This window comes from Pongo pygmaeus, chromosome 7, assembly GCF_028885625.2.
Source record: "Pongo pygmaeus isolate AG05252 chromosome 7, NHGRI_mPonPyg2-v2.0_pri, whole genome shotgun sequence".
Classification (NCBI taxonomy): Eukaryota; Metazoa; Chordata; class Mammalia; order Primates; family Hominidae; genus Pongo; species Pongo pygmaeus.
In genome coordinates, this window is record NC_072380.2 from 67,918,290 (window position 1) to 67,942,831 (window position 24,542).

The 24,542-nt window shown below is 36.7% G+C and overlaps 1 protein-coding gene across 5 annotated transcripts in view; it reads right to left on the bottom strand.

Moving 5' to 3' along the window:
- Positions 1–10,068: 10,068 nt before the first annotated feature.
- PLAG1 (PLAG1 zinc finger) overlaps positions 10,069–24,542 on the bottom strand; it is a 45,481-nt gene continuing 31,007 nt past the window's right edge. The window contains exons 2-5 of one of the 5 annotated variants that reach the window (XM_054499181.2): positions 23,680–23,784; positions 15,311–15,409; positions 12,248–12,606; positions 10,069–11,724 (exon numbers count right to left, since the gene is read on the bottom strand). In XM_054499181.2, the coding sequence (XP_054355156.1) occupies positions 10,464–11,724; positions 12,248–12,489 (1,503 nt within the window). In that variant the 5' untranslated portion in view covers positions 12,490–12,606; positions 15,311–15,409; positions 23,680–23,784 and the 3' untranslated portion in view covers positions 10,069–10,463. Of the gene's footprint in view, positions 11,725–12,247; positions 12,607–15,310; positions 15,410–23,679; positions 23,785–24,542 lie in introns of those variants that run through there. The other 4 variants (XM_063668783.1, XM_054499182.2, XM_054499183.2 and 1 more) reach the window with 4 other exon arrangements.

Genomic DNA, 24,542 nt, shown 5'->3' on the forward strand with positions numbered 1-24,542 from the left:
CCGGCACTTTGGGAGGCAGAGGCAGACTGATCACCTGAGGTCAGGAGTTCGAGACCAGCCTGGCCAACATGGCGAAACCCCATCTCCACTAAAAATACAAAAAATTAGCCAGGCGTGATGGCACTCACCTGTAATACCAGTAACTTGGGAGGCTGAGACAGGAGAGTGGCTTGAACCCGGGAGGGGAAGGTTGCAGTGAGTGAGATCACGCCACTGCACTCCAGTCTGGGCAACAGAGCGAGACTCCATCTCAAAAACACAAAAACAAAACAAACAAAAAATAAAAAGCAGGGGAAAAGGGACTGTAGTGATTAAAGAGACTAAAACATACAAAGGAACATCAAAGTTAAAAAGGGGAAGAAGTGGAATGATTAACAACTCTATCAAACTCAGAAAAATAAGGTAAACGAAAAAGAGAAACCATCCTTAAAGTAATAAGCACAGAGTAAGAGGAATAAAATCAAACAGTCTTAACTATGAATGAACTGAATAAACTCATTAAAGACAAAGACTGTTAGACTACGTGAAAAATTGAAAACCAATAGTAAACTATCACACGCACAAAATTAAAGCAAACAAAGGGTGACCACATCACAAATGATGGTGAGATTTTTTGAGTGTCAGCTTGGTGAAGTCAGACTAGAACGGGGACAGACATAAGGGAGTCTCCTTTCAGTGGAGATGAAAGACTCTCAGCATGCAAATCCTGTGGCAGCACAGATGAGACTGCAGGGAATAGGCGATTTCCTGGCAATTCCAAGTCCCCAAATGGATCCAAGAACAACTGGAGCACTTGAAGTGAGCAATTGCCTGAGTAAAGATGGGAAGGAGGAACTGCCCAGAGGAAGGGGCGCCTCAAGCACCATCCGCCTTTTAGAGAGCAGGCTGAATTTCCCATAGTTAAGCTCTTCCAGAACGGCAAGAAAATGAGCCCCATCCTCCACCCTCCTCCCCGCCCAACCAGTCTTTCTAAAGCCAGAATAACTTGAGTTCCAAAGGCTAATAAATTCAGTAAAAAGGAAACTAGGTACCGATTTCACATATTGATATGGAGTCAAATGTTTAAACAAAGTATTAGCATAGAGAATCCAGTAATGTGTCGACAACAAGCAGATAGTTCCCGGAATGCCAACCTTTTTCAACAAAGATGAAAACACCAATAAACGAAAAGTAGAAAAACCTATATGGACGCATCAACAGATGCTGAAAAGGCATTTCCTAGAAGTCGGCAGCCAAACTTGGTAATTCTTGCGTGTGATAAAGGCGACCGTCTGTTCTGCTCGGAGGGGGTTTCCTGACAGGAGGGGCCGGATGCAGGCGTCACATCCACGCCGCCCCAGGTCGTACACCTAGGCCGTCCGGGCTCTCCCAGAGCCGCAGGCCCCGCACCATCCGCGTCCTCGGCGCGGAGCCTGCAGCCAGGTGCGGCCGAGACCCGCGCGCCCGGGAAAGCGGCGCAGCGGACGCGGGAGAAGGCTGGTGGGTACAGGCTGCCCCCGGGCCGAAGCGCCTACGCAGGGCGAGCTGCGTACCGCACAGAACTGCGGTGGGGGCGCCAGACCGCCTTGCTCCGCCCCTGAGCGGGGCGCCCCGGCCCAACCCCCTGAGGGAGGAGGGTCCAGGTGCCGCAGACTCTTAGCCCCTGGCCCGGCGTCCGCCCGGCAGGTTCTGGCACTCCTCGTTGGTAAGCCCCGTTATTTCGTGCGCAGTGTTTACAGAATATTAGGTTCTTCAGGAAACGATGTTATAGGAGAAACGCCTGGATTTTCCCCAAACTATCAGAGTATCTTAACTATCAAAAAAAAATTCATTTCAGTTAACGTCGGGAATGAGACACCAATGCCTATCGCCATTGTATTTTCTTGGAGGTTTTAGTAAATGTAATAAAACAAGAACATGAAATAACTGGCATGGACACTAGAAAAATACTGTTATTACTTTTGCTCTAAATTGCTCCCCAAACTGGATTTTCCAACTCGAACTCCACAGCACCTTGTTCTATGGTTCCATGTATGTCTCCAAAGGGTTAACAGGGGTCTTTTATTCCTTTGTGTGGGTGGGGGTGGGGGTGGGGAGGAGAGCAGGGAGAGGGAGGGGGAGATAGGAACTTGATATGTCAACCCTAGCCACTTTTATGTTTATCAAATAGTCATTGAGAACATTTATATTACATTAGCATCAATCACTTTCAAAAATACTTATTCACTAGCAAATTTATCAATAATTTAGATTTAACCAAGTTATTGGTAACTCCTTATCATCACATTTACCTTCTGCTTTCTGGAGATGTCCATATTGATTCGATTTTTGCTTCTCTGGATTATTTGTAATTAAAAAAATACAAAGTATACTTTCTGAATCCTTACGTATCAGAACTCGTCTTTTGCTTCAACACCTCGTTGATAACTTCCACACCGGGCTCCACTGACTTCTTTCAGTGTTTCAGGTAAGTCTCCTTCTCTTTGAAATTGTAGGTCTCTGGGACCTGTGTATTTTTTCTTTTTATCCGTCTAATTCAGAGCTTAATGAGCCTTTGAAGTTTAAAGGAGGATTAGAATCTTCAATGGCTCCCTAGTTTTGGTCCACTGTAGGGAAAGCATTTAGTGATGATGTACTTGTGAAGACACAGTACACATGTAGCACCTCCTCACGCTGATGCAGAAAACCAGAACAAAAGGAAGTTTTAGGATGATTACACACTCTTCAGGGTATAAAACAAACTTTTCCATAGAACAGAGATGCCCCATGTCAAAATTATTTTATTAATTTCTAGTGTCAAATTTTGAAAAGGTTTTTTAAAAGTCTCCTAAATCTTAAAATGGCTGAGTCTTTCAGGGAAGCACTGTTTGTCATTCATCCAAAAAATACTTGATTATCTGCCCTGTGCTTGGAACTATGTGGATAGGGTTTTACCCTCAAGTACTAGAAAAAATATTATTCTGAGATGATCTAATCAACTGTATGTGGATAGGGTTTTGCCCTCAAGTACTAGAAAATATATTATTCTGAGATGATCTACACAACTGTAATATATGTTTAGAGGGAAAATAAATTACTGTTCAGTGAATGAGACCACAAGGCTTTGTGGAAGAGAGATAATTAAAAAAGGGGTGGAGGATGGATAATGGGTAAGATTTTGGCATGTGGAATTCTTGTGCAGGAGGAGAAATCCAGCATTCCAGGGATGGTGGACAACTGGAGGTGAAGGGACAGATAAGCACAGGCTCCAGTAGAAGGAACAGTGAGTAACTCCATAAGATAATGATGGAAAAAGGCAGAGGAGGAAATGGGCAGGTACGATTAAGGATGGAGGAACATTTTCAGGGTCACTGACTAACTCAATAAAGCTAGCATATAGGAATAAATATGGACATATCATATAAAAGAATTTATGACAAAATACAAAAGTAGCACTTTACCACTGTAAAAAAAATAATTTAACTCAGAAAGCTGGGGATGAGTTGAACTTACTGGCTGGAAGTTATTAGACAATATTGTCTTCAAGACACTTACAGGGTTTATATTTGTTACAGCCACTGATCACCATTAATTCTGGGGTGGGAAAAGCCGACATAACTCAAAAATCTTTAAATAGGGCATCATGGCTTAGGTTATTAACTTCCTTACACAATGAACATTCCTAGGTCATGAGAATCTGTTTATAGGAACCTGCTTAAAAATATCAGGTGTGTGTGAATCCTAATAACAGATCAATTATTTTTAGAAACAGCAGTTTACTAACATTATTCCAGTAAGACTACTAGCTGCACTAGCAACACTTTGAAAGGAGCCTCAAGAAATTATTAAAGTTCTCTAATGACAAATAGAATAAACCAAAAGTAATACCTTTCCAATAATTCTAATACCATAAAGCAGAAAACCTTATGTGAGGGGCCTTTACTCTTCCCACTCTCATTCTCTCAAAACCCTAAGACCTTGACTCAGTTGTTATTTTAAAGGGACTATCTGCCTGTTTAAAAAAAAGATTCAAATTTATAGAATTTTCCACTTTTGCATTTATAATAAACATTGGTTTACATTTAAAGTATCTATCTATTGAGTAACACAAAGTTAGCCTGTATACATCTGCAATAACGGCAGCCAAAGACTACAGTAAAGAAGATATTCTGTGCGTTCCTTCATGGATACAGTCTCCATCAAGCACCATGCTCTTTTCCCACTCCTTTTCTCAAGCAGAAAGAACCTGGGAATTTATGTGCTATGCTGTTAACAGTGTATCAGGGAGAAAAGTGTTTTCATTTCCTTTAAGGTAAAACTAGCTCCTCCAAAGAATGGCAGATATATTCTGAAAAAGGCAAAAGGGCACAGTGTTTTCCTTCTGTGAAGTCCTTGAATGATTTCATATGAATTTAAAACATATTTAGTGTTAATTCTAAGAATACAGAAATACTGCATTAATTTGCAGAAATTAAACAAGTGAAAAGAGGAAAGAATTGCCACACTGGAATTATGTTCATTTTCTTTACCCCTCTGAAAATAGGAAAGTCAAAAAGGTAAAGGAAGGATTTTTCCTATTATACTGAAAGAAGTGCCATGAGATACATAACAAATTATTTCTACAGTTGGTTCCTGGAAAGGTATTAACCGAATTTTTAGAATTAATACCTGTCTCGGAAGCTGTGTTGCTGATCATTTAGCAGATGAGTTTTAGCTGAAACATGTGTGTGATTGCCATTTTGGTCCACATAAGTTGTCAAGGGAGCTTTCTTCAGCAAAATTTTAGGCAAACAGCCCAAAGGGAACTCCGAAAGAATAATTTTAGTACTGACAAACAATAAATGTTAAATAAATGCTAAATACCAATTTTATCTCCCAGAAACAAGCAACTAATATCCTTTTTTGAATTCTAAACTCATCTGGATTCAAGTTTTGATGCATCATCTTTTGACTTTTTTTATTTAAAATTTCTATCCTTCCTCTAAAGATACAAAAGTTTCAAAACAAACCAAAAACCTAGATTTTACATTTCAACAATATTGTCCTAGAGCCAGCTATTAGACTATTAATCAAACGAGAAAATACTTATAATTTGAAGAAAAAATGTGATAGCAAATAGAAAAGTCTCATCTATTAAAATTTCAGGAAGATCTACATTATCTAAAGCCATTCTATAATTTTATTCATATATTTTGTGGAATTCACATATCTTATTCTTACAGCAAACATAACACTGTAGGCCACAAGAAGCTGCAGTACTATTGTTTAATTAGCAGCAAATTAATATTTTAAATCTGGTATATGGACAATAAATAGTCTGCTTCTTTGGATGTGAATGTTTAAAATGTAGTATCACTGCAGCTTCATAATGTGATTGCTATTTTACAGAGCTTATACACACAAAAAATATGATCTTTGTCTATATTTTAGACAAATACAACAGTAGTTTGTGAATACATTTTAAGTACATGATATACATGATAAGCCACTTGATTTCCCAATATTACAGAATAGCAATTTTAAATGCAATAAAAATATACAAAATTCGGCCTGGAATGCAGATTTTTTTCTTTTCTATTTTGACTCAAAACTTTATCATTAGAACATTTTTAGAGTACTAGTCCAAACACTTTTTCATTAGCTAAAAATACAATTTCAGCAGTCCAGCTTATGTTCAGGTATGATGCAATCCGTTTCCTAATGGATTCCCAGTTTTTGTTAAATTCAAAGGGCTGTTAGTAACATACAGCATGTTCTTCACTCCACACCCTATTATAAAGCCCACTTTCCATTGTGAGTCACAGTCACCTTGTGGACAAAAGCTGGGTTTGTTCTGGTAACATTTGCATGTCCGAGATCTCCTTTTGCAAGTGCACATGAATACATTGTGGTGGTGTAAAAGTTTGTTAATGACAAATTAAGTCACAGTATAAAAATATATTGTACACTTTTACACCTAATGTAGTCCTTTTTCTATGGATAAAAAAATATGACTGAATGAGACAGAGAAGTTTGTAGCACCATGAAGAGTTGTAGCCCAAGTTACATTAGCAGCATGATCCAACATAATATTGAAGGAGTGTTTCTGAGAAGATAAACATTCATTCTGGGTCATCTGTACCACTGAAGCTTATATAATGAAGTGTTTTATACATTAGCAATAGTTCTGTGTCATTTCTAGGCTAGATAACATCAAAAGACACCGCCTTCCATCCTCAGAGGGTTGACAACATCATAGAAAGGCCCTAAGTGCAATCTGAGTGTGCCTTCACCAATGCTGGTCGCATGATCTTCTTTTCTATGATCCCAAAGAAGCTCCCTATGGGTTTTTAGCACAAAACTACACAACTTATGTAGATCTATGTGATCACAACAGACTATCTGTGTTGTAGACATGGCTGCTGACACAGTGTGAGAAAAACAAGACAAATTCAACTTAGGCACACATTTATCAGAACTAACAGCCAGCCATTGCTAATGACGAATACTAAATATTTAAAAGATCTCCTCCAATGTCACATGGATCTCAGTAGGCTAGAAGCAACTTGGGTGAACTGGTATTTTTTAACTTACGTACTGGGAAGACAGTGTGCTTTGAGACACGTAAACCTTGTAAAAAAATAAACCATTGTAAAACCTTATGAAAAGACACACACTGATTCTGTGCAATATAGCAAATTGATAAGAAAACACTGTAAAAATGTACCTGTTTAAAATACCATCTACCATTTTTGTACACAAAGCATTATATATCAAAGGCCTACATATATATCATCTAATGGCACTTGAATTATAATAAGTCTTAAAATAAAAGGCATAACCTATAAGAAAGTTTCTGTAAAGGTTTAGATTCATTTTGAAAGTGCTATATCTTGTAATATGTGTAGTATAGAGGTTGACCAAGCTCTATTTTTTAAAAAAATATTGGCCTATAATATGTGTATTGCTCACTAGATGAACGATCCTGAAAATATGTACTCTTTAACATTCATTATTAGCTTAATAAAGCAATCGGCTCTGGCTCATGTTTCAGTCAGTATATGGTTTTTAAAAACCGCTACTGTCCAAATTAACACAATATATCACTATATTCCACAAATGACTAAGAAAAAAAAAACACAAACAACAAATAGGCAAAAATACACAGCTTGAAAGAAACACTAAATGAAATTAAAAAGTTGCACACAGAGTGATGCATAATCAGCCAGGAAAATTGAAGTTTTAAAAAACTGAACTTGGTAATAGGATTTTAAAATGAAAGTTTTAACAGTGATCGATAACTATAAAGGTACTTGTATACATCAATGGATAGCATTGCTTACAGTGCCAAGATCCTTCCACACTCACACTTCCGTGTTTGGTGACCTAATTTGTACATACATGTGGAAGTGAAACTGAATGAGGTTCAATATCTTGTCTGAGGTCCAAATTCTAAACTACTTTTATTTAATGTTAATCCCTTTTTTTTTTTTTTTTTTTTTTTTTAACCAAGCTAAGGCACTACCAGAAATTTCAAGGATAATGATTCTGGCCACTAGAGAATGAAAACAGCATTGGCAATACTTATTTTTAATCATATCTAGTTGACATAGAAACAAACCATCTTTTTCTAGGAAAACAAAAGCCAATTCTGTGTTACATCCTTGTTAGAACATTGTGCAATTCAAATAAGCGAGTCTGCCTCATCTTTAATAGAAATTCTCTCAAAAAGGGTTTAGTGACCACTACAGTCAATTTTAAAAACAAATTAGCTGAATTCCCTCTTACTCTGAAGTGTTATTTCAAGTCTGTGGGGGCGGGAACAGGCAAAGAGGTGTACACATGAAAATTAAGACTCCAAAATTTTAACACTGGTACCCTGAAGATGTGCCTCCATGTATTTGAATTTCATGCAGGGCAAGATTTAAGTATGTATGTGTGTGTGTGTGTGTGTGTATATATGTGTATATATATATACACAGACACATACACACACACATACATATATGGCGCTATTCCCCATTTCCAAAATGCTTTACTTAATAAATCCTGGTACTCCCTTTTTTAAATTAGCAGTGAATACAGCCTACTAAGGCCAATGTCTCAGTTCACTAATTTGATGACTTCTTAAGTACATTTTAAACAGAATAAAGTAGTGCTTCCACACTTGCTATTTGTGATTTCTATTTAAAAATAGGTTTTCTATTTGTGCTCCGTCACCAATTTTTTTTCCTTTTATACGGTGATTAAAGCAATATTGAACACTAATCATTCAACTAAAGATTTAGGTAAGCAATCTGTTTCATAGAAACTAAAGGAAGCAGTAATGAAGCAGAGCGAAAAGCCTACTTTCAGAACAAATATTCTCCTAACCAAAAGCTAGGAGCAGTTTGAAAAATTTAAAAATGTACTTCCTTATTAACATATATAATTTTAATGCCTTTGGAACACACTTTTTTAATAAATGTAATTTTTCATAATAAAATTTAAATACATAAGTATAAAAACTACTGCTCCAAGGATTAAAAAAATATAGGAGCATGATAAAATATCAGGAGCCAAAGCTCCTTCAGAGAGCAACTTTGATTCTATGAAGTGCGGGGGGTGTGTGTGTGTGTGTATTATATATATATATTGAAGCCCCCATTTACATTATTACAATTTACATTTCTCCACAAATTATACTACTCCCAAATATTTTAAATAATGTATTATATTCAGTAATCTGCACTCATTTTTAGAAATTCTTGGTAAACATTGCAATCTGCAGTGATAACTGGCCCTACAAAAAGGAAAGAAGTTTCCACATAGGGCTAATGAGTGCTCAGAAATATTTTTCTTTCTGTTTTTTTTTAAAGAGATATATACTCTTCTAAAAACCTCCCACCCTTGCCCCCATCCCCAACGGAGAGGGTCCTAAAATAAGGTGTTAACAAGTGCGTAATAGATATGTGTCTTAGGTTAATGTCCCAACTGACCCTTAGAAAAATATATTAATTAGACCTTTAAGAAGATTATGTTGGTTGTCTAATGTGAGGAAAAGCCTATAATTATTCAATGAATATAATATATTCTCAATTGTTATTTTCATGTTAACCAAGATAGGTTTGTTTTACTTTACTTTGTTACCCTCTACAAACTCAACTTATTTGCAATACTCCTATCATTTCCCAGAGATGCATGAAAGTGGGATTTTACTGTATATATTTCTAGTCACTTAAAACTTTGTGGTAGTTCCTCAGGTAGTTTTCTAATGCATTTAACTTCAAATTCTCCATCCAAAATATTGCAAGGAAAGATGGATTCACATTGAATCAGAAAGATAACATGGGAGTAGGACTGTTGTTTTTGTTTTCTGCTTTTGGTTCTTAAGGGAAAGAAAAACGTATCAAATTCAGCAAGAAATGATATAAGCGATATGCTTTTACTTTACTTCTAAAAAGTCCAGTTTTTAACCCTGGCTCCAGGGGCCATGATCCCTAGACAAGTTCCCAAACGTAACCATGTGCTTCACGTCTATCTTCCTGCTTAGAAGTCTGTCACCCACAGAGGCTGAGTCAATCCACTGTGGGATAAACACAACTCATGGCTGCAGTTTCCACAATGGCTCTAGATTATGGACTAACCGTGGACCAACAATGAAAATAAATTGCTGGCTGCACTTGACCCACCCCTTGGATGTGAAAGATGGAAAAGACTAAAGAGATCTACCTATATATCGACTCTGAAGACCCCAATGCCATACACTAGACTATTATTAAATGAAAAGATAGCATGTTAAGAAGGATGAAACACGACAAAATATCCTGTGTACTAATTTAGGGCCAACTATTAAGTGACACGAAATGCCATGTCACCTAACAGAGTCTCTTTTTGCTATAAATACTGATGCTTTGTGTTTAGGGTTTGTTTTCCTTAAAGGCTCATAATAAAGATGGCAAATATTTTAGCCAGACAATAGCGAGTCTTCAGAATATACTGATCTGAAATTATGGTGTATCTAACAAACATTTGTTATCTTCCCAAACTGGACTCTTAATTCATTTGAAGCACTTGATTATTAATCCATTTAGAAGCTAGTAAGAAAATTTAAACCCTTGAGTTATTCACAAACATTTTATACAATTTACATTCTATTGCTAAATTTTTTAATGAGCCAGATGTCAAAAGGTAGAGCCACTGTTATTAGACAAAAATGAAAATTTTAAGATCTAAAAGTAATTTGAAAATGGGATTTGTAAAAGTTTACTACTAATAATGGCTTTCCTATATGAAAAAAAAAAAAGTCTTAAAATGTGACAATTGGCAGTGAATCAGGACAAAATACCCAGGTAAACTTAACTGAACACAAATGGTTCCAAAGCTCAGTTTAAAAGCTAGTTTCTATTTTATACTGGCTTAATGAAAATTTGTATTATACAAAAGCAGAAATTTTTATACTGTTTTAAAGTAGGCACTAAAATAAAAATGGTCATCTAGGGCACGGCTACACATACATTTCTGTAATGAATCCATGTCCCAGAATCCTACTGAAAAGCTTGATGGAAACGTGGGAGGGTGGTACTTGTGCTTAAACTGCTGGTGAAAGCTGCTGACAGTGAGTGCAGAGACCCAAGCCCTATAGTGTTTGCAGGATCCTGAAGATCCTGTGTTTGTGGGGGGAGCTGGGAAACAGAAGAATGTGCTTCTTCCTGGGAATAGCTCATTCCAAGGCTCCCCACTGATAGAGGATTATAGGGAGGACCATTTAAAGGTATGAAATTAAACAACTGAGAAAAATCCAATGCTGGTGTGTTTAGGGGGTCACTGATGGAGATAGAGCTTTTGGATAGGGAGAGGTCTCCTGCACCATCATCTAGGGACCCAATCTGAGGATCCAACCCTAGCTTAGATGATGACGATGCTTGAGAATCTTGGGATGAAGAGGGCACGCCACCTTGTAACTCCATCAGGTAACTCTCAATTTCCCCCTTTAATGGCTGTTCTTTTTCAGGAATAGAAATTGCATATGAGGTAGAACTGAACGGATATTTGAAAGAAAGGTGGTGAGAGGGATGAACAGTGTCCATATCTATTGGGCATGTCATTCCCAAAGGTAAAGTTGTGATCATTTGGTGGGCAGATCCCGAGCTCTGCATGGACTGAAATGGAGTGTTGTAGAGGTTTAACTGCAAAGTGTTTGTGAATGGCTTTGATAACAGTTCACTGGAAGGTAAGGACATCACCGGAAGGAGCTCGTCTTTTATAGGCACAGACACATTGCAGGTAAATGGGTCAAGGAAATCCACTGGTTCTGTTTTGACCTTCAGAAGCTCTTGATTGTGACTCTTCTTCATATGTCGAGTCAGGTGATCCTTTCGCCCAAATCTCTGTGCACAATACTGACAGAGGAAGTCCTTTCTTCCAGTGTGCACCACCATGTGTCTCCGGACATCCTTTCGGGTGTAGAACCGGCGATCACAATGTTCGCACTGGTGCTTTTTTTCTTTAACCCCACCAGACGACTTGCCTGCATGAGATTTAAGGTGCTCCAGAAGCACTCCCGTGCTTTCAAAAGTTTGCAAACATACCTTACAGGTGAGGTCACCACTTGTTGCGGCATGCAAGGCCAAGTGACGTTTAAATCCAAGCTTGGTATTGTAGTTCTTGCCACATTCTTCGCACTTAAACGTCTCTTTGTTAGGGTCGTGCGTATGGAGGTGATTCTTCAGATGATCTTTCCGGTGAAACATTTTCTCACAATAATTACACTTGTGGGTTTTCTCAGGAGAATGAGTAGCCATGTGCCTTTAAACACAGATGTAATCTATAAGTAGTTATTATGACAAAAATGGCATGTATTCACTTTTCAAATGGAAGCTAAACTACTATGCTAACACAGAATTCCCTTAGTAATGGAAACTGTTTAACTTAATATATACCACAAGGATAGTTAATATACCTAATTACTGCAAAACTTGAGCCATTTAAGTTGCCACTTTAGTTTTTGCTGGTTTCCAGCCATCATTACAAAAGCAAATGAGCAAGACTGAATATACTCACGTAAACGTCCTTACCCTTTTCTTGTTGTAATTTCTTTCTACAAATGGAAATTCTACTCATTAAGCATTTTATTTTAAAAAGTCCAAAGACACTAACACATAAAAGTATGTGATTTAGAATACTAAAAACTAACCAATGTCTAATCTACTTAACATTTCCTCTTTGCAAATTAGCTGAAAAATGTGTATACAAATACATACGTTTACAATGGCTTCAAACAGCCAACATAAGAGAAAATATAATCTGAAAGACAAATAGAGTTTAATACCTTTGTAATTTGTACTTAGAAACAAAGGCCTTGGTGCAGTCTTGTTGTATGCACTTGTAGGGCCTCTCTCCTGTGTGAGAGTAGGAGTGAACCTTTAATTTCTCAACACTGTTAAAGGCCTTGTCACACAGTTGGCAAGGAAAGTTTTTTCTTGGTTTGGTTTCACCACGCTTACGTTTCCCTGAAGGGACTTTCTGGGTATCTCTTACTTCTGACAAATCACCAGGAATGACAGTGGCCATCGCAGCCTAAACCAGGCCTTCTTGTTGGACACTTGGGAACTGCCCAACTCCACTAAATGATATAGCTTTAGGTGGCTTCTCAAGTTTCATGTGGTCGTAAAAGAAAGCAAAAAGGGACTGGAAAAAAAAAAATAAGAAACAACTAGTTTGTAACTAAACTCAATTTTTAAAAATTTTATTTGCTATGTGATGCTTTTGAATTAAAAAAGAAACCAATAAAATGGATTCAGCTGGTCTAATGTAATATCATCACATTACATTAGAAACCCCATAGGTTTCTTTATATTTGTCAAAATACATAGAAATGCATTGCTCAGAATGAACAGTTCATACATACCCTGAAATTCCACTTGACACATGTTTTACTTAGGCATAGCAGTAGTGATTTCAGGAACTCTCATGAAGCATCAAAACATGACTCTAAAAAGTGGCATTATTAAGCTTCAATTTTTACAAAAGGTGAGAGAACATAAAATCTGACTAAAAACGTTTCAGCAAATATTTCAGTCTCTAAAAATCAGTTTGATTTGTGCATGTCAGCTCTAGTCAGACTGCATTATAGGAAAACAGAGATAAGCAACTGAAAACTCTTTTAGGCACCTTGTGAACCATTGAGTCTTTGGAAGAGGTACTTCACGGACAGACACTAGAGGCCTGAAAGAGTTGAATGCACCACCCGAAGTGATGCATTATACCAGTGTCATCATACTCTGAGGGATTCCTGAGTCAAGAGCAGAAATGATTCATCTTCCTAACAAATACAAATTCTTCAAATAGTAAAACCTTTTGATGTTTTATTAGGTGAAGAGCATGGCTCTTTGTCATTTTGGGAGAAAGACACGGTTAATATAATTTTCCTCATCGTTTTTCACATCACAAAAATTTTAGGCACACTGAGGTTAGTAGGTAAACGAGTCAGCAGGCATCCCCGAGAGCTGAGGGCATTGGCCTTTGGACACACCTGCAACCCGTGTGCAGCAGACCTGTGTGGACTTCTGACATGGCACACAACACATCATCAAAGAGGTGTTTAAGGTTGGTAAAAAGGTGTGTCAGAGTTTCAATGTGTTATTGGTGCTGTGAAAAAGAATGAAATGTACATATTGTAGAGCAAGGAGTATATCTTTTTAAACAAAAAATTTAAAAATGAATTAAAACCTTTAAAAATTCATCAACAAAACAGTAAATATTATCGACTCTGTTTCTAGGGTAAGAAAACCAACTCCTCAAAGATCCAATTCCTCAACGTTTATAAAGGCTAGTTGAGTGATGTACTTATTTTCTTTTGAGACAGAGTCTCACTCTGTCACCCAGGCTGGAGTGCAGTGGGGCAATCACGGCTCACTGCAGCCTTGACTTCCCTGGGCTCAAGCTATCTTCAAGTGCCTCAGCCTCCCGAGTAGCTGGGACTGCAGGTACATGCCATTATTCCTGGCTAATTATTTTTTATTTTTTGTAGACACAGGGTCTCACTATGTTGCCCAGGCTGGTCTTGAACTCCAGGGCTCAAGCAGTCCTCCAGTCTCAGCCTCCCAACGTGCTGGGATTATAGGCGTGAGCCGCCACACCTGGCCTGTGATGTACTTTTAAGAGACCACAGAAATAATACCTGCAACCTCTTTTAAAACCAAGTTCCTTATATCACCTGTGTTTTGGCACCAGACTGACACTGACACTTGCTGTCCCAAGCTACTACCAAGCTACTATTAGACTGACTTTCACGGATTCCAGTTATACTTTCGCAGGAGCTCTAAATACCTACATTTTTGTAAAATTAACTGTATGTTACAATAGGCCTAACTTTATTTTAATACAAAGGCTGTTTCTAAACAGGCAAAATACAGCAATTATCCACTCACTTTATTAACATAGTAAGGCATATGGGTAAGTTCATCAGTACTTGCTTCAAGTATATGTCTTTATTAGGTAGATACAGGCAAGGCCTTTGTGCTATTCAAATGGTCTAAAAATTCGCCTTGCTGTTTAAAAGTGACATTAACACAATGCAACTGACATTACCAACGGTAACATACGTTCTTTTTGTTTTAGATTTTCTGGGTCTCAAGGACTTCTTGCTCTATTTCTGTTATATTCTCATTCAAAAGCTAGCTCCTCTGCTTCCCTCGGAAATATCTAAACAGCTACTCTGCTGTGACCAGTAATGACACTATAAACTGGTATAAGGCATTCTACCAAGGCAGGAAACAAACCTTAATTTTCATTATTTGATTTCCTAACTTGATACTTTTACGCACCTATTTAGAACATCGTGGGAAACAAACTGATCATTTCCCAATTGCAGAATCTACATGGAATGCAAGTATCTAAATCCCTGTATATAACTAATATCTGAAAATACTTCAAAGACTGGTCATATTTGCCATTGTGTTATAAAATCCAACCATAATGGGCAAAGAATTCCAGTTAAGAAAAACAACTTCTAAGTTATTAAAAAAAATTATTAGAAGTGCACCAATATGCAGTATACAAACATTTGATTGTTACTAAAATTGGTGATAATGAATATGGAGTAACAAATGAATTCTGTTATCTCTGGATGTACATACTGAGCAATGAAGATTGCACTGATTTCAAATATTACACTTTTCTAAGACCAGCTGAAATTTTTTCATGGCTGATAATACCTTTTTATTTTAGTATATTACAAAACTCAAATTAATTATCATAGGTGCATTTCAAACTATAGGATAAGGTTGTGAGCTCAAAATCTAATAAAAGACCACATTCATAATATGCATATCAGTCAAATACTTTAAAGGTGCATGCATAGAATTACAGTGATTTTTAGTTCAATGCATACCTGATTACAGATGGAAAAAGCCTCAGACTTTGATCTTAGCCAGTCCCATTGACTCTTCGTGGAAGAGAGTGGAATCCAATCCTTCCCATTTTGGCCAATCTATGAAAAAAAAGTGAAAATGGACTATCCTCTAAATGGAACTGGTATGTAAATGATGGAAAATACAGGATAAAAGAATTGCAGTTTCATGGCACATGCTTACATTCCATACTCTGCTTACGAGTCATGCATTAATTTTCACCAACTACATATGTTTATTAGGTCTAAGCACATTTACATGACCAAATAAATGCATAAATAAAAAGTATTACCTAGATAAATAGCAATTTGTGATGCTGAATGACTCCCCACTTCTTTCCCAAATTTATTTATTTCTAAAATCTGACTTACCTACTGAAATGGATATTAGGGCTACTGTTTATAAACCAAATGATCAAAATTTTATTAAGTTTATTAATATTATGGAAGTGACAATCTTAGGCCCCTTTCGGAGGGTACATCTGGAGCCACCGAAAGAACAACAGGCTCCCGGTGAAACCACTCATGCCCATACTGTGCACACTAGCACAATGGGGGCCTCTCAGAGCTACACTTTTGCTATCTGCAACACCTGCCAATTTATTTTTCAGGATGCTGCAAGGATGGCTGAAATGTAGCAACAACTCTGCACTCTTTAAGATTTCAAAAGCATGCAAGAGAAGTTACATATAGATTTGCTACAGAAGACAGGGGTGTTAGGAAGAGAGCATCATTTGGTTTAAGAGGTCATTGTTGAAAACTCTTGAAGTAGCTTATAATGTCTATCAGTAGTATGATCATTAGTAGACTGAGATCAGACACAGAAAATAATCTGTTAATTCTTGATTGTACAAGTAAACATGAAAAGAATAATGGTCAAAAGGCAGAATAATCTAGAATCACCTATTGTAGAGAGCACAAGGCATGAGAGATCAGTAAACTCAGAGTATTTTAAAGATGAACATTCAGAAATCATGATTATAAAGGGATAATTAAACAGTTAAAATAACAGATATGTTAATGACAGGTTAAATAAAAATAACTTTCAGATTCTTAACACAAATCTAAAAATATCCCCTGTAATAACACTTTCATACTTGAAGAATTTGATGATGTCTAAATAAAAGATTTAATAGAAGGCATTCAAGCATCATTGTAAAAATGCCAAGGGTATATCTGAAAGCAGCATTTTTTTATAGTTTAAAAGACAAGAAAAGCAAAAATTTAGACCTATAAAAGATATTTTAAACATTAAAGCAAAAGCTCCATTCTTTTGTAAAGCACAGGACATGCATAAATGGAAGAACGGAATTCTGCACATCAAAGTTACAAAATAATAACATTAACTTTGTAAATACTTACTTGCCCAGGGCACATACTGAGTTTTTTGTAGGGTAATTAAGAATATGAAAGACCATTTTGTGTATTATGTTATTTTAAGAATATAAATACCTGACACGTGTGGAGTGTTTTCATCTCTATTATCTCCCTGGAATTCAGTGAATCTGAGAGGTGGATGTGTTTACCATCATTGCCATTTTAAGGTGAGAGGCCCACAGAAGATGAACAACTTGACAGCATGTGTGTGATAAAGAAGGGATGAATGCCCTAAAACCGCGACTTCACTTTTATTCTACTGTTTTCTATGACAAGGCAGGTTAGCAAACCAATTTGCAAGTGGATAAATCCTGTCACTATACTTAAAAGATCAAAAGAGGAGATAGTGCCTATTTTCTCTTTTAGAGCTGCCAAATATCCAAAAGGAAATAAATTTAAGACTTAAAAAGTTTAAAAGACAGTTTATAAAGGCAGTTTTAAATAATTTAAACAACTGTTAATGTAAAGTAATAGCTAATACATCTGTCTGAGTGGAAAACGATTTGGGTAGAAACAAATTGAAAACCCAAGTTAACTAGTAAACAATAAGTTTATGTATTTTTTCCTTTATTCTCCAATCCATATAAATTTTATTGCATTCTCAAATACATTCATAAAATCTTTATGCTTATTGTTCAATGGCATTTTAGAATAAAAACCTTTAGCATCTAAGTATTTCAACACAGTTTAAAATTATGTATATTGTGACATATTCCAATAGTATAGAAATCACCCATACCATGTATTTTACAGTCTAAAATAACACAGCCAATCATTTTACTTTATTTTATCCCAAAACATAATCTTTAATTTCTTAATTTCCCTAAAATGAACCTATTTTGAGTTCTTATGAGTTGCCAAATAATTTCAAAGTTCTGCTAAATATTTCCCCCCAAAAAAGAAAGCAGGACTGGTTAGAAATTATTCTTTGGATTGATATAATAAAAAATATACAGTTTGTATTTATGTAATCCTAACTGAAAAGTTAGATAAAATTATCTGTATATTCTCTTGTATAGGATTAAGAAAAACTTAAAAAGCACCAGGAGTACTATTCTGAAAAGTGCAACAGAACTTGGTTTTGTACTCATGTTTTTCTTTTCTACTTAAAAAAAAACAAAACTCACAAAGATTGGTTATTGTGCTTTTCAAGTGATGAAAATTCTTCTTTGCCTTGGTCTGATGAACTGTGAACCAAAGTAGAAAATACATACACCCATTTCAAATCACTCTAAGATGAACAGCAGTTCAGAATACGCTTCTAGTTTTTGTTGGTACCAGAAGAAGCAATTTTTTCCAGGGCAACTTTGCATACAGAAACAATAGAGAGAGTATGGTGTGTTTTGTGCACACACACTCAGATTTATCTTCCGATGTTTTACATTATTCTAAAACAGTGACTCATATAAAAAACTAACAAGCCAAAATGAGTCATACATCAGAGGGTCTACTAAAATCAGTTCCTATGAGATGCCAGCGAAAGAATAGGCCTGTATTAAAACTGCTTATTTTAAATTCCATAGTTCTGATAATCATTTTGCTAAGAGCTGTGAATTGTTTCACTTACCTGCATCAATAATTATTTCATATTTAAAAGTCAAACATAGATTTTGCTAATTAAGGGCAAATACCATCAAGCATCAAAGCTTTATTCTCCTGTATGCTTACAAGATGCCTTTAGTAAGTAATTCAGAAGATGTCAAAAAATTTCCTTAAAACAGGTTTTTCATATAGAGTAAATAAAGTAGGTTGCAAAAGGAAACTTACCAGTTCTTAATATTGTAATTTACATGTATGAAACACAAGAGAGTTTTGAATAATGTGAAAGAATCTATTACTAAGATAACCCAACTGAAGGCAGTCAGTTTTGAAGTAAGGGCAACAGTATACTTAGAATATTTTTAAGAAACAACTTCGGTGTTTCTGCATAATTTGTAAATTTTTATAGCATTCACTTTCCATAGGTCTGTAAAATCACTTATTAGTGAAAAATAACAGGAAAAAAACTATCTTATAAAAACCTAAGAATGAAAAATCAACTGCAGACGGTACAGGGGCAGAGAGGTTGTGCCAGTTTTATTCACTGTTGTTTCCCATAAAAGGCAATTAAAATAACTGTTGAATGAATGAAAAAAATTAAAACAGAGCTAAGTGCTTACAGCATCACAGTGACCACAGGCTTGCTTAGTCATCGTAATAGACATAAGACAGAATTTACAGGTGACCCTCTGTATTTGTGGGTTTTGCATCCATGGACTCAGCCAACCATGGATTGAAAATATTTTTTAAAAACTGCATTTGTATTGAAAATGTACAGACTTTTTTGGTCATTATTCCCTACGCAGTACAGTATAACAACTATTTACATAGTATTTACATTGTGTTAAGTATTATAAGTAATTTAGAGACGATGTGAAGAGTTCATGGCAGGATGTGCATAGGTTATATGCAAATACTATGCCATTTTATATCAGGGACTTGAGCATCTGTGAATTTTGGTATCCCAGGGAAGTCCTGAAACGAATCCCTCATGGATAGCAAGGGACAACTGTGTGTATCTATATTCAAGTCAAAGACAATGTAGTATGAACACAATTTGGTCCAACAAATTGAATAAGCTAATAGAACAGTATTTTTTTTTTTTTGAAACTAAGCAGCTATTTGAAAAGTCTTAGATTAAAACAATAGCAATTGTAATAAAAGGTTATCTAAAAATACTTATTTTGCCTCAGAAAACAAGCATTCTCTAATCTTAATACTAAGAAATCAACTAATACAAGTAGATAACATCAGTCTGGCTCCCATTCCTAATAAAAATTTCCAAAGTGAAAACATGCCTGATGCCTGCATTAGTCCTTGGTATGGGGCAGGAAGGACGAGACTCTCAGTTGGGGCTGCTGGTCCCTACAGAGGGGAACAGAAAGGAGCTGGAGCAACTACTGTGAAGCAGGAGACATAGCCAAGACATGCACCTAACTCGCCTGAGTTTACCGCAGGTCCCCAAAAATGCATTTTATAACTGGATTGTGGAAAACTACAGTATTTACTTTCCTAAATTAGATGTCATAGTTAACTAAAGTTAATCAAAAATAAGGATGCCCTTTTTGAATTATTGTGTTTTATATTTTTAACTCATCTTGAGCAATTCATTAAAATATAGTTCTAGGACATCTTTTTGAAATTTACCATAAAAATTAGCCTTACTGATGTTTAGAAATGTTTTATATTTAGTATACAGCTAATAAAAACTAATTGAAAAGTGAGAAGTGAGGGGAAAAATGGCATAACTTTTTGTCTGTAAGAACCAACAGGAAAAAGTCAATGAATTCCAAAGTGGAATCAGAAAACTCCAATATCAGTTCTCTTATCTGTACAAGCAAGATGTTCCTTTTCAGGCCACTCATTTTCTAGAGTAGCCAGAGAGAATGAACAGATAACCCAATGAAGAAGGAGTATCAAGCAAATTTTATCTCCCAATTCAGACATATTTTCCTTGGTTATTTATTTTATAGAGCAAAAATGCCACGTTAAGTTAAAATTTTTTTTTCTCTTTTGAAAACTCCCTTTTCTTTTCTTTCTTTCTTTTTTTTTTTTTTGAGACAGGGTCTCCCTCTGTCACCTAGGCTGGAGTACAGTGGTGCAATCTCGGCTCACTGAAACCTCCAACTCCCAGGTGTAAGCGATTCTCATGCCTCAGCCTCCGCAGCAGCTGGGATTACAGGCATGTACCATCATACCCGGCTAATTTTTTGTGTCTTTAGTAGAGATGGGGGTTTTGCTATGTTGGCCAGGCTGGTCTCGAACTCCTGGCCTCAAGTGATCCACCCGTCTTGGCCTCCCAAAGTGCTGGGATTACAGGCGTGAGCCACCATGCCCAACTGAAAGCTCCCTTCTAATGATCCACAACTTAGAAGCACTTCATTTTAACTGCTATGTGGGGTGGGGGTGGGGGGTTCCCTATGATTGTGTATTTTTATCAAAATAAAAAGACTTAAAAATACAATGGGTGGTACAACACTGAGATATTTTCATTTTCTTCACATAGGGCCATTAGTATTTTCAAAGAGGAAATGAAAAAGAAATTGTGCAAAAGGGAAGCAATGATGCCTCAGAGAGCAAAGGAGGACAATTGTATCTGAATGCAAAGTAAGATTGCTTAATCAATACTCTATTTTTAGATAATTTCCTGTGCTTTTTTTTTTTTCTATAAAACAGTCCCAAAATATTGGTGATCTGGGTCTGATTACAAAGTAGGTAGCCCACAGGTCAGCTCAATCTGAAAACTGCATGTATCCCAAATTGTGGTAAGTTATTGATCTTATTACCAGTAACTGCTTAAGTTTCTGGGGGTACAACAAAAATGTTTGACACCAACTATAAAAATGTTCACAATGAAGGACCCTAAACATCTGGAGAACATGCCTCCATTCATGTATAGTAAATTGCCTAATGCTATTAAAATCGCAAATACAGAATAATCCAGATTTCATGTCTGAACTGTCAAGCACCCATACTGAATCTGTCTATAAATTCAAACAAAAAGACAGACATCAGACACTTTATAAGAAAAGTGCTAAAGAAAGAAAGTTTTACTTAGCTATAAATATAAGTTTTACTTATCTATAAAAGCTCAAGCAGAAACTAGTTTTAAGCCATCTCAAAGTAAAGTGTACTTTAAAGACGGGCTTGTGCTATGGCATAAATATTGTGTATGTGCTGATGCTTGAGTAGCACTAAAAAATGTAATGAAAACAGAATTCGTGGCCTGGTTCAGGTCTGCACATACCATCCATCTGTCCTCCCTAAGTTATGCTCATGTGCATGTCCAGGATAAAATCACTTCCAGAAACAACCATTTCTATTTATTTCCACATAGTTAAGGGTAAACAGGATCAGTTCTAGGCAAAACCGTCATGTCAAGGGTAGCCGCTCTCTCCTCTGCCTCCAGAGGACCCCATGTACTCTCCTGGCTGGAACAATTAGAAGAGATTAGTTATCTATATTCCTTGACCAATTCTATTCAAGGTCATTACCTTGAAAACCTTACCTCTCTGAACCTTTCACCCTTAATATGGACTGGAAAGCTCTTCTTGAAATGACCTGTCTGACATGTCTCTCCCCCAGCGACAGTAAATTCATCTGCAGGGATGCTGTTATTCATCCTCGTATCCCTAGCACCTGGTCAGCACCCTAGCATGTAGCAGACATTTGATAGACATTTGCTGAACAGAACTGAGGTCCCTTTAAGGAAATTTCAGGAATCAAAGCTAGCAGGTAAATATGTTTCAGGTCTCCTGAAATTTCAAATTGGTTATAAAGCAAGCTCAGAAGACAAGCCCCAGAGAAATACATGGTTAGTTTGTTTTGGCAGAGAGGTAGGAACTTAGGGAAAACACCACCGCCACCTAGGAGTCCGTACTGCTTCTGTGTCCCCAGGAGAGGCGTCACCTGCTTCGGCAGACCTCAAAAGCCAGGGAGTCTCAGGCACGTGCTACCCAGAGCCCACCAAGCACGGATACAAACCTGGGTAGCACTCAGCCAGCCTGGACGTTTAGAATACTTCTGCTTTAAATGTCCTGTTCCATAGCTCCTTAAGCACATGGAACCTGTATTGATCATGATTTATCATTTAGAAATAGCCAGTGAAGTTCTATGGGAAGGAAAAAGGAACAAAGTAAAATTCAAAATCTTTAAAAGAGGGTAACCTTCATGTGAAAATAAAATGTGAGGATCATGTTTAAAATATCAGAGAAAATTTTCAACTGATTACAGATATAGGAGAATAAAAAAGGAGAAAACCTGCAAAAATTTAGTTTGGCTAAGTAAAACTAGTCATTTTTCCTTTTTCTAGCTACTAAAAAACAACTTCATTGAAAACAAGTTTAAAAACTACAGTAAAGTAGAAAAAGAAAAAAAAATCCATAACCCCTAACACTAAAGATTTTTATAGTATACAGATAGCTAAAATTTTTATAGTATACAGATAGCTAAAATATTTATAGTATACAGATAGCTAAAATTTTAATGCTAACGGTGTTGATGCTTAAACCCATAGAATGTTGTTCTTATAGAAAATTTTAGCCCGATTAATTCGTGTACCTTTGATTTGATCGTCAAGCTCTGTTCATGTATCTTGTGAAACCCTGCCCAAGGCCTCCTTTCCCCCATCTGCCATCAGTGAAGAGTTCAGGAGCCCATCCCCTGGTATCTGTCACAGCCACCATTGGTTTTTTTTCAGTCTCCCCGTCCTAGGGCTGGGGGTCCTGGCCTCTCAACCTCTACCCTATCTTGAAGGTCGTACTGACAGACTTACCTGGTACCAAATCCACGTGTGCCTGGATTTCCAAGTATTGCTACACCTTGATTCTGTGACACTGAGCTGCGCCTACAGGTTGGGAAATCTAGATAGCTTGTGTGTGTCCTCTTCCCAACAATGCTGGCAAATTGCTATTGTTGCATTGGGTTCCTTATTCTAGCATCTGCCCCATCCCTGTGAGCAAGTCTAGTACTCCTCTCCACCTGCCCATAGGTAATAGGATCCCGCTCAGGAGACAAAAAAAAAAAAAAAAAAAAAAAAAGTATATATATATATATATATACATATATATATATATATATATATGGGCAACATGGGATAGTGTATCACTGTGCAAGATTTAGAGAAAGAAGAGCTTAAGAGTACATCTGTGGGCTATCTGGGGAACAGGAACAAATTAAGTTTTTACAGCAGCTATGTGTTTTGTGCAAAGAGTGAGGAAGATTGCTCCTTGCTAGTATTTCAAGCCTCCCATTCAACCACAATTATTACTGAAGTCCCCATCACAGTACATACTGATAGACCCTAAGATTGTAAGTGGCATGCTTATTATGTGGCATGCTTTTCAAAGCTTTTAATATTATATCTTATAGTATTTAGGAACTGGAATAATTAATCACTTTGAAAGTCATGCCATATAATGATAAAAGCCACCTACCTGAGGCCCTGCTCCAAACTCTAGCAAGGCAACCTTATTAATAGACCGTCACAGAATGAAGCATTCTGGGTGCCAAATACGGCCAAGGCAGCACCAAGAGGCAACCTAAAAAGAAAAGAAGAGTTAGTTTTAAATTCCAAAAGTCAGGCCAATCTGGTTAATGGCATATGAACCAAACTGCTTTTAATTCATTATCATTTATTCACATTCTTTGCACTTTATTGAAAAATGCATCTTAAATCCTGTTAAAAATGTATAGTACATAGAAAAATGAAAAGTACACAAATTAATATCCCTAGATTTATATATTTCCTCTGGAATCACAGTTATCTAGATTATTCACTTTTTTATTTTGATAAATTATTTCAAGTTTACTGTCATTTCTCAAAACTGCTGCTTATTTTCTTTATTTATGTTCTAAACACACCCATTATCTTCTCTGCAAAAGGCTTTCAGAAAAACCTTTTGTGGTGTCTATCTTGTCCTTAACAATCGCTATGGGAGAAATCTTGCCCCATGAGTGCTTTCCTCAGTCAGAGACCAGGCCACCTGTCCACAGAGAAGGGTGCAAGCCACTGAGCGCCCTCAAGCAGAGGCGGAATAAGGGGCCAGGGACAATTTCTGAGCTCTTGAATTAGTCTTTATGATGTGATTATTGCTTGTTTTCAATTAATTCCCAGGTCATGTCCATCCTCAACGACATACAAAGAAAATGCAAAATGTATTCTGAAGTATTCAATGTTTGCATCCGTCTGTTGGTGCAGGTTATGAAGACCGATCTCTAGAGATATTAACTAAGAGAGAAAAAGAAGCCACAAGTTCTATGCAGAAAATCACCTGCTTCATTTCCCTACAACAGAGGG